General features: G+C 34.2%; 2 protein-coding genes across 2 annotated transcripts; both read left to right on the top strand.

Annotated features, from left to right (window-relative positions):
• Window positions 1-2150: 2150 nt before the first annotated feature.
• LOC11437792 (auxin response factor 3) lies at window positions 2151-6660 on the top strand. The gene is made up of 11 exons (XM_003593616.4): window positions 2151-2709; window positions 3022-3078; window positions 3422-3604; window positions 3858-3942; window positions 4034-4124; window positions 4204-4368; window positions 4473-4592; window positions 4674-4749; window positions 5257-5419; window positions 5514-6317; window positions 6415-6660. Exons 1-10 carry the CDS (start codon window positions 2389-2391, stop codon window positions 6299-6301), a joined length of 2049 nt encoding a protein of 682 aa, XP_003593664.1. The 5' UTR covers window positions 2151-2388; the 3' UTR covers window positions 6302-6317; window positions 6415-6660.
• A 7049-nt stretch (window positions 6661-13709) lies between these two features.
• On the top strand, window positions 13710-14414 carry LOC11441825 (glutaredoxin-C9). The gene has a single exon (XM_003593615.4). The coding sequence runs from the start codon at window positions 13792-13794 to the stop codon at window positions 14173-14175; it is 384 nt and encodes a 127-aa protein (XP_003593663.1). The 5' UTR covers window positions 13710-13791; the 3' UTR covers window positions 14176-14414.
• Window positions 14415-15609: the final 1195 nt, after the last annotated feature.

The following is a 15609-nucleotide window of genomic DNA, read 5'->3' as shown; positions in this document are numbered from 1 at the left end:
TGATAAAAACAAGTGACCTGCCGTTTCCACAACTTCACACCCAATCACACAAAGAGAATTATTCGGCTGAACTATATTTCTTCGTAACAAGTTGCCTCGAGTTGGAAGTCGGTTGCAAAGAAGACGCCACACAAACAGAGACACCTTTGTCGGTATGTGCCTATGCCACACATTGTGGACGATGTTCCTGTCTGAGTGATCGCAATGGCTAGCAACAAAGCGATAAGCCTCTCGCACCGAATATCCATGAACAGTGTCAAGAGTCCAACTCCATTTAGCAGTCACGTCAACCTGTAAAACAAAGTTATGTAATAAAAATGCACACTCCCTCACACTCTCCTCCTCCCATGCTAACAGACGTCGACGCCACACCCACCCCCTCCTCCTTCTTCCCACCCCTCTTGCTCCATAACCGCCACCGTCCAATCCTTATGTACAACAAGATCAAAGAGCCTAAGATATTTGAATCGCAAAGGCGACTCCCCGACCCAATGATCATACCAAAATAAAGTACCATGACCATCTCCCAACACCCGTCGAATGTTCAAGTTCTGAAATAAGACCAAAGTGTCATCTTTTTTTTTGGTAACAACCAAAGTGTCATCTGATTTCTAAAATAATAAATACTACGTATATGACAAACTATATTTTAAAAGAAGACTTAAATAATGCTATTTGTCTTGTACCAAAAAAAATAAAATAATGCTATTTGTGTTTTAAACGGAAGATCAATAAAGATCTAATATTCCCTTCAAAAAAAATAAAGATCTAATATTGTCGTCATTTAGAAAGATAAAAAATCATTTTTATTTAAGAATAAATAAATGATTTGTTTCAAACTTTAATGCAACGTACTCCCATTTAGTTTTAATTACTTTGCTTACCATTTTAGTGCACATGAGATATTAAACAAATGTGTGCATATTTGGTTTCATGCTGGATTTGTAAGAATCATACTGGACATATAGTTTCTATAAAAACTAATGAATGTAACCTATTATTACGTTGTGTTTGGTTTCACGTTAACACTCGTAAATATACATTCAAGATCATATAATTTGAAGAAGCTATGAATTTTAGTTTTTGATGGACGCACGTTTGTATTAGTCTCCACTGTGGAAACAAAACTAGACATAGATTTATATAGAAGTTCGTTTTCTAACTTCAAAAACTCACGACAATTTTATATTAGGACGCGATAAAATCAAATCAAACCAAACGTAGATTAAAATATGCTATAATTTTTACAAATACACGATCTACCAAAATCGCCATAATTTTGACAAACCTAACATAAAACTATCAATCATACACTTAACCTATGTACCAAAAAAGTGTACTACTAAAGTGGATGGATGGAGAATCGCATCACCAATACATAATCAATGTCATCATCATCATCATCATGGTCAAAGAAACAAAATCTCCATAGTGGTAAAAACAGAAGATGATGACCTAAATCAAACATTTGTTTGTAGAAAAAGAAAACCAACTAAGAAGGGAAGGATAGGTGTGAGATTTGATGAAGTAGAAGGGGACAGAATAGACATCCCCCCGGAAATACAGGGATAACCGTACAGTCTTAAAATACCCTTTATTCAGTTTGTGTTATTTTTTATTGGTTTTTAACCAACATATAACTTTCACTACCACTACTACAGTCTTTTGTTCTTGTAGCTTGTTCTGTCTTTCTCTCTCCTCTCTCTCTGCCACACACATCACACCCAACAGTCTCAGCATTGTTACAGCAACTGCACCACTGCTTCATCTGTTCCTGCAAAAGGGGCCCCAAGTATTAAAAAAGAAAAAGGGTAATAGTAAATAGAGAAAAAGAGGTTAAAAATCCAATTTTTATATAAATTACAAAGAAAGTTTAGTTTAATGATATCCCAAAATATCCATTTCACTGGGCCTTTTTTTCTTCTTCCGTTCGATATCTGATTTAAAGATCGACCAATCAAAACGATTGATCTCATATTTCATTATCAAAGACATAACTAACACGTATAAATTGACGTAAGAAGGATTTAACCTTAGATCTTAAGAGAAACTTACTCCAATATATCAAAACTTACTCTAATATATCGAACCAACATCGTCGTCAGACCAATCCAATATGCAATTATAAAAGTAATAAAGAAAAGAAACCCAAAAAAGAAACAAAAGGGAATTCAGCTGAGAGAGTGATAGCTCAGTGGAGGAAGAGAGAGAAAGAAAGTCTCTTTCTTTTTAGCAATGCCAAAGTTACTCAACAAAACCTCACAAACTGTGAAAAAATGCAGTCATGAAATCAGTCTTTGAAAAAATAATCTTCACAAAAACAACTATAGAACTTCTTCATAGTTCATACCCACTTGTTAACATTGCTAAAAAAAGAAACTTTCTCACATGGGGTTAATCGATCTCAACACTACAGAGGATGATGAAACACCATATTCAGCTATTTCTTCTTCATCTTCTTCTTCTCACTCTGGTATAAGCACTTCTGCTTCAGCAGCTATGGTTGTTCCTCCACCTCTTCCTCCTCAAGGTTCTGTTTGTTTGGAGCTATGGCATGCTTGTGCTGGTCCTTTGATCTCTTTACCAAAGAAAGGAAGCATTGTTGTTTATGTTCCACAAGGACACTTTGAACAAGCTCATGATTTTCCTGTTTCTGCTTGTAATATTCCACCTCATGTTTTCTGTCGTGTTCTTGATGTTAAGCTTCATGTAAGTGATTTTCTTTGATTCAATTTTTGATTTTTTTTTTTGCTTTTGGGGTTTAGGTTTTTGTGCTTTTGTTTAGTCTTGTAGTTGGGAAAATTGATTATGAGAAAAGGGTTTATTGATTTCTTTCCAAGTTTAACAATTTATGAGTCACACTTTTTGTTTTCCCCCTTTATTGTTTGAATGAACCATAATGTGCTTTGATTGGTGGAGAGAATACCCTTTTCCTAGTTTATTGTTCTTTTGGAGAGACATGTATTGAGGGAACTTTGGATTTTGGATTTTTCTTGAAATGCTTGTGCTTTTTCTGTGTAGGCTGAGGAAGGGAGTGATGAAGTGTATTGCCAAGTCTTGTTGGTTCCTGAAAATCAGGTGAGGCTTATCTAATGATATCATCTTGTTTTGGTTCATTTTAGGCTTGGATGAAATTGTGAAAAAGGAAAATTGTCTCAATTTCTATGTTGAATTTTGTGGTCAAGTAAATTTTTTAGAGCAGCAGGCTAATTGTATTGGATTTTGCTTAAAGTAGCAGTGTGTAGAGTCTAAAGAATATATGTAGTTATACATGATTTCGTTTTCTGTCTATGTCCATATGCATGTTACTTGCAGGAGAAAAATATGTGCATCAAAATATTCTCTTATTGCATCATTATTGAATTGTCTTTTTCAAAAGATTCTAAGTTTGCTTTTGCTTGAATGCGATGTTTGATTATAGCAACTGGAGCAAAATGTTCGTGAAGGGGTAATTGATGCTGATGCAGAAGAGGAGGATACTGAAGCTATTGTGAAGTCAACAACACCCCATATGTTCTGCAAGACTCTCACAGCTTCTGACACTAGCACTCATGGAGGATTCTCAGTGCCTCGTCGAGCTGCTGAAGACTGCTTTCCTCCCCTGGTAATTTTCACATATGATGCATTAGTTTTTTTTGGTCTAAATAACCTTGCTCTAGTTTTTCATTGACTATTTTTATTTGATTCATCCTTTTTTGCTATGTTGCACTTGAGTATAATCTTATAAATGTTTTGAATCGTGGTCACCTTACCCTGTTCAAATTGTGCTTTCTGTCTTGGTTTCAAATTTCCTGAAGTATAATCAGATATTCCTTTGGTAGCCTTATGAATTTGAATCCACTTTTATATTACTTTAGGATTACGGCCAGCAGAGACCTTCACAAGAGCTTGTAGCGAAGGATCTGCATGGCTCAGAGTGGAGGTTCCGACATATATACAGGGGTATGTCACTTATATCACTTTACATTATAGTACATTGCCAGTTGAGTCGTTGAATGCTTAGGGGTTTGATTTCCTGTGTTCGTTGGAGCAGGGCAGCCAAGGAGGCATTTGCTCACAACTGGGTGGAGTGCATTTGTTAATAAGAAGAAGCTTGTGTCCGGTGATGCTGTGTTGTTTCTTAGGTATCATGACCTGAATTCTATCTATTATTATGAGTTAATATTTCTAACCATGACTAAGATTTTATTATTGATCTATTAGGGGCGAGGATGGAGAACTGAGACTAGGGATTCGAAGGGCGGTGCAGTTGAAAAGTTCTGGTTCCTTTGGAGGTCTCTCTGGTATGCAACTGGATCCTGGCTCTCTCATGGATGTTGTGAATGCTTTATCCAAAAGATCTGCTTTTAGTGTTTGCTATAATCCAAGGTATTTTTAATTTTAATATTACTGCTTTATACTCCTTTTCTTTTCATTGTTGCTCACTGTGATGTGTAATATATGTCTTTTCATGTTTCACCTTTTCTTTTTAGGGTCAGTTCTTCAGAATTCATCATACCTGTCAACAAGTTCTTGAAGAGCCTTGATTGTTCTTATTCCGCTGGAATGAGGTTCAGGATGCGTTTTGAAACTGAAGATGCTGCAGAGCGAAGGTTTGTTGATTGTCATAAATGTTCTTGTTACATACAAATGACCTATCTATAACTGTTATCCGTGTAATTCTGATGAGGCAGGTTCACTGGATTAATTGCTGGAATAAGTGATGCGGATCCTGTTAGATGGCCAGGATCAAAATGGAAATGCCTATTGGTATGGAGCTGTGGTCTTTCTATATTTAATGTGTATTTGTTTAACTTCATGAAATTGTATTAGGAGATTTCTGTCTTAAAGCATAGAAGAGCTTCCGTAGATGCGTTCCATATATTTATTTAAATTTAAATAAGCTAGCTAAATATAAGGATATACCCCCTCCCCTCGAATATGCTGCTGCCCCATCACTGTGGTGATTTATATTTCGTTTTATGTAGAATTTCATGAACATGACTGATGAATGCTACTTTCGACACAAATATGAACATACAGACGAAGTTTATACTCTTTTGTTCTTGCTTAGGAGTAGAATAAAGAAAAATTGGCTTTGGACATGAAGTAATCGAAACCCTAACACACATTATAGGTGTTTCAGCCATAGTTGACTGGTCTTTCAAAACTAGTTAATGGCTATGGAGGATAATTTCTACTATTGTACATGCTGATAGCGACATATATCTATAGTATCATAGCTAGTGACCTATATGTTCTTTCTCATCCTTACAGGTAAGGTGGGATGACATAGAAGCATCGAGGCATAATAATAGGGTTTCCCCATGGGAAATCGAGCCATCTGGTTCTGCTTCCAATTCCAGCAACCTGATGGCAGCTAGTTTGAAGAGGACCAGGATTGGATTCACTTCAGCAAAGCTAGAATTTCCAGTTCCCAGTAATTTCCTGAAATCTTTTTCAAATTTAATTTATATGATCCATCTTACCTCATCCTCATGCGACAATATTGACACAATTTGTTTCTTTGACAGATGGGATTGGAGCGTCAGACTTTGGGGAATCATTAAGATTCCGAAAGGTCTTGCAAGGTCAAGAAATTATGGGCATGAATACTCCCTATGACAGTATTAATGCTCAGAGTCCCCGGTTATATGAGCTAGGGAGGTGCTATCCTGGTTCAAACTGTTCCGGGATTGCTGCAACAGGAAATATCAGAATGCACCCAGCGGCTTCTGATTTTCCCTCTAATGGCATAGGCTTTGGTGAATCTTTCAGATTCCAAAAGGTCTTGCAAGGTCAAGAAATTCTTCTGTGCCCACCCTACGGACGAGCCTCGTTTGACGAGGCCCGTGGAAGTGGTTGCATTGGACGTTATGATGGTTATCCAATGCTCGGCTCCAGAAATGGATGGCCTGCACAGATGCACGACGCTGCTACACATTTGCATGCATCTGTTACATCTGGACAAGTTTCGTCTCCGTCGTCTGTGTTAATGTTCCAGCAGGCTGTTAATCCAGTTTCAAACTCTCGTTATGATAATATTAATCTCAACCAGGGTTCATACATATCTGAAGCTAAAAGTGGAATGTTTGCGCCTTCCCTATCTGACAAGCCTATTTTATCTAGTGGACTAGCTCTGGAAGGCACAACTTCTTTTGGTGTGCATGATTTTCATAATAATAATAATTTGTTGGATGGTTCAAGGTCTCGTGATTCAGTGTTAGCGATGAGAGACAATCAAGATATGGTTTCTTGTAAAACTGGCTGCAGACTCTTTGGGTTTTCATTAACCGATGACACACACATTGGCGGCGGTTGAGAGTAACCGTACCAAAGTAAGCTATCTTTGATCCTTCCTACGTCATGCACCATTTTTGTTATTGCTTCACAGTGCACTCTAAATTTAGATATAAATCACCACTTTGTTTGCAGGGTGTATTGCAGCATTGATGAGAGGAGAACCATGTGTGCTGGTTATGTGCTTTTATTGTATTAATAACTTCGGATTTCAGGAAACAGAAAAATTGTTATTCTATTTCTGTAATTTGTATTTTAAAGTGGTACTGACCTACTCAGAGTGCTTGTGTATTAAATTTATGTGTACTCTTTTGTGTTCCACAGAGATGCATTGTATTGATTAAAACTATTATGGTAGTTCTGTGCATGTTTATGTATCCACTTTTAGGTCCATATAACTGAAAATTTTAAACTAGTGACATTTTTGACGCAATCACATGGCAATTTAGATGAAAATAGAGTATAGTATTTCTGGTCCAAAATAGTGAAGTAACCTAACATTTTATTGTTGTCTCTAGTATCGTGTAACTGTAAACTGAATAGTGTACGATTTAAATTGTGTGAATGACTTTCGGTTAGGAGCTGGTTGGGACCATATAAATGTGAGGCCTAACATTTATGAGGTTGTGTTCAATAATAATTGAAGTGTCTTTTAGAATTTTTTGTTAAAATTGGATAGTGTATATGAGCATCTGTTTTGACTCAATTGTTTTGAATGAATTTTAAGACAAAGAAACTCTCTGAAGCTTACATCATTAACCAGACCAACCCACTATTCACACAACTCAATGATGGGCATGTGCCAAATATCAAACTGTACTATTGTATGACAGCAACAAGTACATATCCTTTCAATTTTTCAAAATATATTGAGTTCTCAATTACTCCTAGTTTTAAGTGAATAAAAACAGTGTTAACCTTCTGATTTTTAGGAAAATTGACCATGATAATCCATTGTTCAGAATCGAATTTGAGTTCTCCTGAATAATTTCGGCCTTTACTAGAGCTCATAAACCACTTAAATTCAATCACTTAGTTGAACATACTTTTCACTGCACATAAGCTCTTGTAACAACTAAAATTTACTTTACCCTCCTTTCTCTTTTGCAGCATTCTACAGCCATTTCTGGCTGCTTTTTATTCCACTAACGGTGAGGTTACTACTTTTGCCTTTGAATTTTTTCGTAGAATTACTTGATTTTTTTTTAGTAACAAAATAATTACTTTTACTAGCGATACATTGGAAAAAACAAGGGACATTACTTTGGTTTTGTGTTTGTACAGTTTTTTTTTTTTGGTGGAAACAAAACTACAAGGCATAATAACAGAAATGTGTCTGGATAGATAGTTTATGTCAAGGAGAAATTCTTTTATCTCATACATCTCGTGCGTCTCTTAAAAACCAAAAATACCTATTAATATTTGGATTTTTGAATCCGAATCCCTTTATAATGTCCGTGGCTGTGGCCAACAAGAGGGGTTCGAACCATAGAAAGGGCGTGTTCGGGTTCCAAAGTCCGGATGTGTAAAAGTCATGGAGTTACATTTTGTCACGAGAGGTTCAAACTATGTACGCGTATTTAAATTCTAAAATTTGAATGTGTAAGATTGACTTTTTGCCGTTCGGAATATAAAATTCAGATGTTTAAAAATCTTGAAAAAACAGTTAGCCAAAGTTGAACCGTGACTATTTATTTCCCTTTGTAAATGGCCATAAAACACAATCTGGATTCTTTAATGCAAAAATAAAAACACACTATTTTTAGAGTGATGATATTTGAACAATCTTTATGACAATTTTCTTTTTCTCTCTTCTTATTGATTAAAAACAATAAAGAAAAAGAGAGAGAATAAAAACATAAGGTAAGTAAGCATGAGAGACACAAATGTCAAAAAAATATTACAAAATAATTGTACAAATATCTTTTCTCATATTTTTAAATTGGAACTGAAACATTTTCAAAAAAACAAGGGGTGCATGATGTGTACGTGGGAAGTACCATCGTGTCAAGGGAACTTTGCATGTGAGGCCCCATGTTTCTTCTAGAAAGATTGCTCTTTAGACATTTAACCATTGCTCATAGGCACCTAAAAACCATCGAAATGTAGTTAGTTGTTGTTTGAACACTTTTTAAATCGGTTCAAATGGTTTAAAAAGTACCTAACCGGTAATTAATTGTGGTTTGGTCTTTTTTAGGGTGCCTAAAGAGCAAGTGCCTTCTTCTGGTTTGGATGGCCCAAGCTGCTTCTACATCTCATGAACTTCGTACTGTACTACCGACCTGTTTCATCTTATTTATTCTTGAGCATTACTTTTTCCACCTTATGTCTTTTCTCGTGCGCCCTATTTTTTTCCAAAATTACCTTCGGAGTAATGGGTTTTTTCGGATTTTGTAATCCAAAAACTTCAAAAAATAGGGCGCGTTACATGATGTTTCCGGATTACATAATCCGGAAACCCCATAAACACCCTTTTTCAAGGTAAAACAATCCGGATTGACAGGTTTTTGACATTTTTTACTTAGTTTTTTTGTTGTTTTTAAAAGCAAAACTCAAAACTGCTGAAATGTGAGAGAGTCTGATGGTTGATTATACATAAGAATTGTTCAGATTATAAAATGCAAAATAGTAAACATGAATCCGGATTTTAAAATCCGGAATGCACAAGGGCATTTTTAAAAATTTTACAGAATGTGGGAGAAGGTCATTGGGTGGAAAAAGTAATACTCTTTATTCTTTTGGTATTTGTCGCCAACCTTTGAAACAAACAAAACTGTACACCATGTAATTCTTATTCTTGCCGAATTCTTTTCAACTTGCATTTTTCAAATAGAGTTGGGTGAGTGAGTATCCCATTTTCTTCACTATTAGATAAAAACTACAATCTTTTTTTTTAACAAGATAAAACTACAATAACATTAAAAAAAAACGTAATTAAAAGTTATTATTATTTGAAAGTTCAATATATGTTTAAATAAATGTTAATTGGAGATAATTAAAAATTATTGACAAGTTGTTAAGTACTAAGTCTTAATTGTAATAATTCTTTGGTGTTAGAGCTATTTGAAAATATCTAAATAAATTAAAAATTGAACATAAGATCAGAGTATAAGATCACTAGAACTCTCTTCCTTTATGAAATGGAGGGTGAACTATAACAAAAAAACTAAATATAGATTATTATGTTTTCTTTTTCAAAAGAGTTGTTAAAACAACTTAACTAGTGCAAGGGATGATAGGGAGCGCTAAATATAAACCTAATAGAAGAAAACGAAAAAATAGTAATAAGAAGAAAATGAAAACATGAATAAGATAGAAATGGAGGAGGTGGCGCCACATTTAAGCATATAGGAAGAAGATGAATAATAAAACTTGAGAAATAATCGTCACAAAAATCTTGATTTCTTGATGAGATTTAAGGGAAGGGAATGGTCCCAATCCAAAAAAAAAAAAAAAAAAGTGAGACATAACAATCTCACAAATACACAAAGTATAATTCTCAACCAAAATATTACGGTTTTCGTTGTTTTAGGTGATCAAATATTAATGATTTACAAGAGAAGAAAATGAAATGAATTAAATTAAAGTTTTGTCTTCCTCGCTGGTCAAACTTTGCCTTCCTTTGAACATGCATGCATGATTCAACCAACTTTTATTTCAACATAAACATGCCAAACAAAGGAAAACTTGGGTTGAAGTTGAACAACACATAGGTAATGAGTAGCACATGATCCATACAAATTTTTTTTCCACTCATTTTATTACAACTTAAATAAAATAAAATAAAAATAGACTCCATTTCTTCTAGTTAGACCTTGCTTTGAGGATATATATAGTCCGAGTCGTCACCAATTGGTTTAAGATTTTCTTAACTTTCTTAACACGTGCCATTATTATTGGTCTCCTAATCCTTGTAGTGCTTCACTAGTGTTCTTTGTTTACTATGTTCTAATCAGATATACTTGTACAAATCAGATTTGGCTTTAGATCATGTTATTGTCATAAGGCTTGTTTTGGGCGTTTACGTGCAAATTCTTGGCGGATATGTGACATGTCACACTACCACTTAATGTTTTGGATAGAATTTTTACAATAACTCATTGTTAATTAATAATTATGATAGCACGTAATATTGATATCATTTCCATTTCAACATATATGTTTTCTGAATTTTATTATTTTTATCTCTAGAACATTAAACATTTTCATCTATTTCATTTAACATATGATCTCCATCGAACATGGTAAGGTCAAGAAGAATTAGAAATCCTCATTAATAAAGGTCAACCGAAGACTTAAAGAATTTTGAATAATATTTGTTTTTCTTTTTGGTCATAATTATTTTTTAGGTTAACCGCTCAATTTACTCGTTTTTTTATGGTGGCTGGCGTTTAAACTCCGAGCCTTACATATATTATATATTGTCTATACTTGTTCTCATATTAATTTCAAAACAACTACTAAAGATGAGAAAAACGACAATTATTTTTTAGAATATACTTGTTCTCATATTAATTTCAAAACAACTGGGTAAAGATGAGAAAAAAATCTTTCAAAAAATAAAATACACTATATCCGAACAAGTATATTCCCATCTTTACAAATATTTGAGGTCCCATAAGTTGAAGCCTAACTCCATAAAATTGGTTGCTCCGGCCAATGACCGCCTTGATAGTATTTCTTTATTATATTGGTTTCTACACTATCTCATACATAATGATATACGATTGAATGTAGAAGAAAACCACTTATATACGAACTAAATTCAAAACAAGTAACAATCTTATAATAAACTAGTATGTGTACGTCGAGCATGTTTTAATAATTATTGTGGTACTCTCGTTAGTGATATACGTCATGAACCTTCACTCAAATGACGCACCTAAAACGTGGTATACGGTGGGATATATATATTATTATCATGACATCCAAAAATGTGTGGAAGTCAAAATTTGCGTACAAAGAAAAATTGGAATGATGTTATAAGAAAACAAAAAGAATAAACAAACTCAATGAAAATGTGTAGTGGAATAATTGACCCCTCAGACCTAGAAGCCAAAAATGGTCCAAAACATGTGGACGGCGATGATCATTCTCCATCCATCTCCGTTTAACACCACAACGTGGCCAGCAAATGAATACGTGCAAATGGATTACAACGTCATCACAATATTGTCGTTTTGTTGCACCGTCCTAGATAGTTAATACAACAACAGTACAGTGCACGTGAAATGTTACTCTCCCTCGTGCCAGGTGGATGCTCATATATATGGTCTAAAAATGGAATGTTATGTAAAAAAGAAATTGTCTAAAAAAATATATATAATTATTACTTTGATTTCGTCGGTCAGCAATCATTCAAGATGTAAGATAGAGATATATGTAAACATTTTGACGCTCAAGTTAATATAAAAGTAAAGAGTAAGAGATAATGAAAGTATATATAGTGTTATATTGTGATGGTGGTGAAAGACGCCTTTTATAGACATGGAAATATCATAGAGTTGATGAGAGGTTGTTGCAGCCGGCACACCAACAATGTCGATATGCAACATTTGTTATTAGATGTTGAGGTGTTACCGAATGGAGGAATCACATACTAGATGTTGAGGGAAGGACCCAAGATATTAGGTTCTTAGCGTGTTTGTACCTATGTGCTTTTGGGTCGTGTATAATTAGAATTTTGAGTCTTGGGATATACTTTGTATGAATTCATTAAACAATATTTTTAGAACAATTATCAATATGTCCTCTTTACATTTAGCTCATCAACATGTCAAGTACTATCATTTGGTCCCTTCACAATTCAAATTTGGACCTTGATGATGGTGATGATGATCAGGTTAGGGGAATGCAAACATGTCAACCAAGCCAGACCTCTAAAATGCATGAGTCTAAAAAAAAAATTATAGCCTAATACCCACACCCCTCTCAAAAAAAATATGTTCCTCTTTTTTCCTTTTGGTATGTGATTGAGTTTCTTCTTCTCACTCAACACCTCTCTTTCGCTTAATATTTTTTATTTCATTTCATCTTTAGAAGTTCTTTTGATTCTAATTTTTTGATGAAGTTTAGCTGCACGAATTTCTTTATACGTTGTTTAATGTTCATTATATTTTTTATACAACGACAAAATGCCTACAAATAATATGATAAATTTGAAGTCATCGAAATACCCATGCTTCCAGATTTGGAACATTGACTCCTAAATCATTGATTAAATCTGTAATTGACTGAAGTTGATCTTTCAATAAGAACCAAATGAACACCGCAATAAGACGCGAAATCAAACACCGCACAAGACGACGAACAACGCAACATCTCACTCCGACGACGAAATCACAAAAAACACAAAATGAAAAACTTGATATATGTGAAAACCACTTATTTAAATTAAAAGAAAGGGAAAAAGTATACAGAAAGAGTGATTCTAAGTTAAAAAATGACCTAAAAACCTTAGAGAAAAGACTTAAAGAGAAGATGAAGTTTCTCTCACTAAACTATAGGAAAATTCTATGGTGAAGTCATCATAATGACTTTTCTGGTAAAGTTAACACTATAGCATCAAAAGTGTTGTGAGTAACATCCCACTGTTTGTACAGTGACATCAAAAGTTCAGTCTCCATAGTATTATCAATTCATCATATTAAGAAGAATACACTTAATCTAATTTTATCCTACCTTGTTTTAAGTTTAACACCCCACAAAGTGTAACACTTAAGACTATCAACATGATATCAGCAACTCTGTTTGCATGTTAAAGATGCCAACAATAAAATAGTACATATAAGTTCAAGATGTTGCAAGCATTACTAGATGAAATAATATTGATCATTGATCAGTAATCAACAATTTAAAAAAAGAGAAATGATATTTGTACAACATTTTTTGACAACTTTCTCTTTCATACTCACATTATATTCTTACTTTCTCTCTTCCTTTTTCTCTCTCCATTGTTTTTGACCAATGAGAAAAGAGAAAAAAGAAGTTGTCATAAAAATTGTTAGCAATTGGTTGTTCAAATATAATAATCAAACATTAAGATTAAAATTAACTTTTTAAAAAAAATCAGTTTCATGACTGTATCGTAGAAACTCCCTAATTTTTAACGATAACATTTGATATTCACTCAATCTCTTTAACCTACTACCAATTCACATTTTCTTTTTGAGGAATACTTCAAAAAAATTATTAAATGGATTCTATCATCAATATATGAGAGGATGCATATTGGAAAGAAAAAAAACTCCGTATGTAACATGAGGAGATCTTGGCTTTTCTAACATGGGTGAAATAAAATAGAATCTGTTGACCAAAATTCTATGACGCAATATGTCGTCACCCACAGTAACCGGTGACGTAAGACATAACTGCCGTTGACGTTAGAGTCGTCTCCCCTTCTGTTTTTATATTTCCATCTTCCTCTCTCCATTTTCCTCCCTCTCCTTCTCATCAATATTGCTCTCTCTCTCTCTCTCTCTCTCTCTCTCTCTCTCTCTCAGCAGCATCATCATGTACCAAGCAATTCCATATAGAACAAGTGTATCTACAGTAACACGTAACCTACCAATCACCACAGGAATCCTTGAATCCAACGTAACAACAATGGTTTCAGAAAACGCAGTTATTATCATTGGCACACGAGGATGCTGTCTCTGCCATGTTGTCAAAAGATTGTTACAAGGTCTAGGAGTCAACCCTCCTGTCTATGAGGTTGATCAAGACCATGAAACTGCCGTTGCTGCCCAACTGTCCACCAACACCGCCGAAACAGTTCAGTTTCCGGCGGTGTTCGTTGGTGGAAAGTTGCTTGGAGGGTTGGAAAGAGTCATGGCAAGTCATATCTCAGGAGAATTGGTTCCTATATTAAAAGATGCTGGTGCCTTGTGGCTTTGACTAGTTATGCATATAGTGAGGGTTCTTATTTTTCTTACTAATTTTGCTTGTTTTTGTTAATTAGTTACATAAGTTTCTTTTTAGGCATCTTTGTTGTGCTGGGAAAGAGATACTGTGATACTATCTCTTTGTTGAAGAGATATTTTGTACATTATGTTTCAATTATAGTTCATGATGAGGACAACAATCGTATTGGATCTCAAGATTAATCAATTGGAAAATGCTGTTCTACTTAGTAACTTGCTTGGCAAAATAGTTTCTCTTCTCATATACTAATAGAAATTAATTTTGTTGATTAGTTTCACGGTTATTAGACGAAGTAAACCATACCCAGAAAGATTAAGAAAATTTGAACTTTAGAAAACAATGAAGATTTACCGAATGTATGAATGAAAAATTTATGCTTAAAGAGTTATGTTTCAAGATGTCGAAATCTGTCTAACAAATTCTAGAGTCACCTAATCTAGGCCAACAGCGATCGCATTAGATAACATAAATCATTGACTAGACGTTTTAAATGTAATATTGGCCGTAATATTGGCTTGGGACCTGGCAGTGTGCTCCTCCTCAAGGTCTCAGGTTCGATTCTCTCCGGGTCAATTTAGGTAGGTTAATTTTTCTTCAAAAAAAATATTGATGCCTCAAGAGTGGATAGGTGGACTAATTTAGTTTCTTCAAAAAAAATATTGATGCCTCAAGAGTGGAAATTTGACAAATTCTAGAGTCATCTAATCCGACCCAGGACAACAATGATCGCATTAGATGTCATAAACTATTAGCGAGACGTTTTAAATGTAACATCGATGTTTCTTTCTCTTCTCTAGGTATTAGAGTGGGAATTAATCGGCATATGTATCCGAGACGAGGTAAGTGTTTTTGTGTTGGATAAAACAAAATGATTCTCACCCAAATGTGATGTGGATTCTTCGGGTGTATGAATTAAATTTGGGGTCGATAATTGATTTTGGTCTTGATGCAAAGAAGATGGTGGATAACTTCCTCTCGACAAAACATGATGTGCTACTGAGTTTGGTGCTATTGTTGCATGTTGTAGATCTATTTATGCTTGCTATTATAGAAAGTTAAGTGTGAAGTTTGCGCAAAGACAAACTAACGAGGATGTCCATGACTTAGCCATAATGACCTTATTTTTAGTTAGTTTTCATATTTTGATTGATTCACCGACTCTAAGATTCTTTTTGTTTTTTTAAAAAACTTCTCTGGATACTCAATTTTATTTATTTTATAAAATTCACCGTTATATTAGTTGCTGGTCAATTTGATTTATGAGTGAAAAAAGAAATAAAAATGTTTCATCCTTTACAGTACTTCGACTTTTTATTAAAAAAAAAACAACTTAATGTATACTTCCTCCGTAATAAAATATAGGCAAAATTACACAATTAGTCCGTTAACTTTATTTTAGGTAACACT

This window comes from Medicago truncatula, chromosome 2 (assembly GCF_003473485.1).
Source record: "Medicago truncatula cultivar Jemalong A17 chromosome 2, MtrunA17r5.0-ANR, whole genome shotgun sequence".
NCBI classification, from domain to species: Eukaryota; Viridiplantae; Streptophyta; class Magnoliopsida; order Fabales; family Fabaceae; genus Medicago; species Medicago truncatula.
Note: the sequence above shows the minus strand (reverse complement) of the source record. Positions and strands in the feature narration are given on the sequence as shown.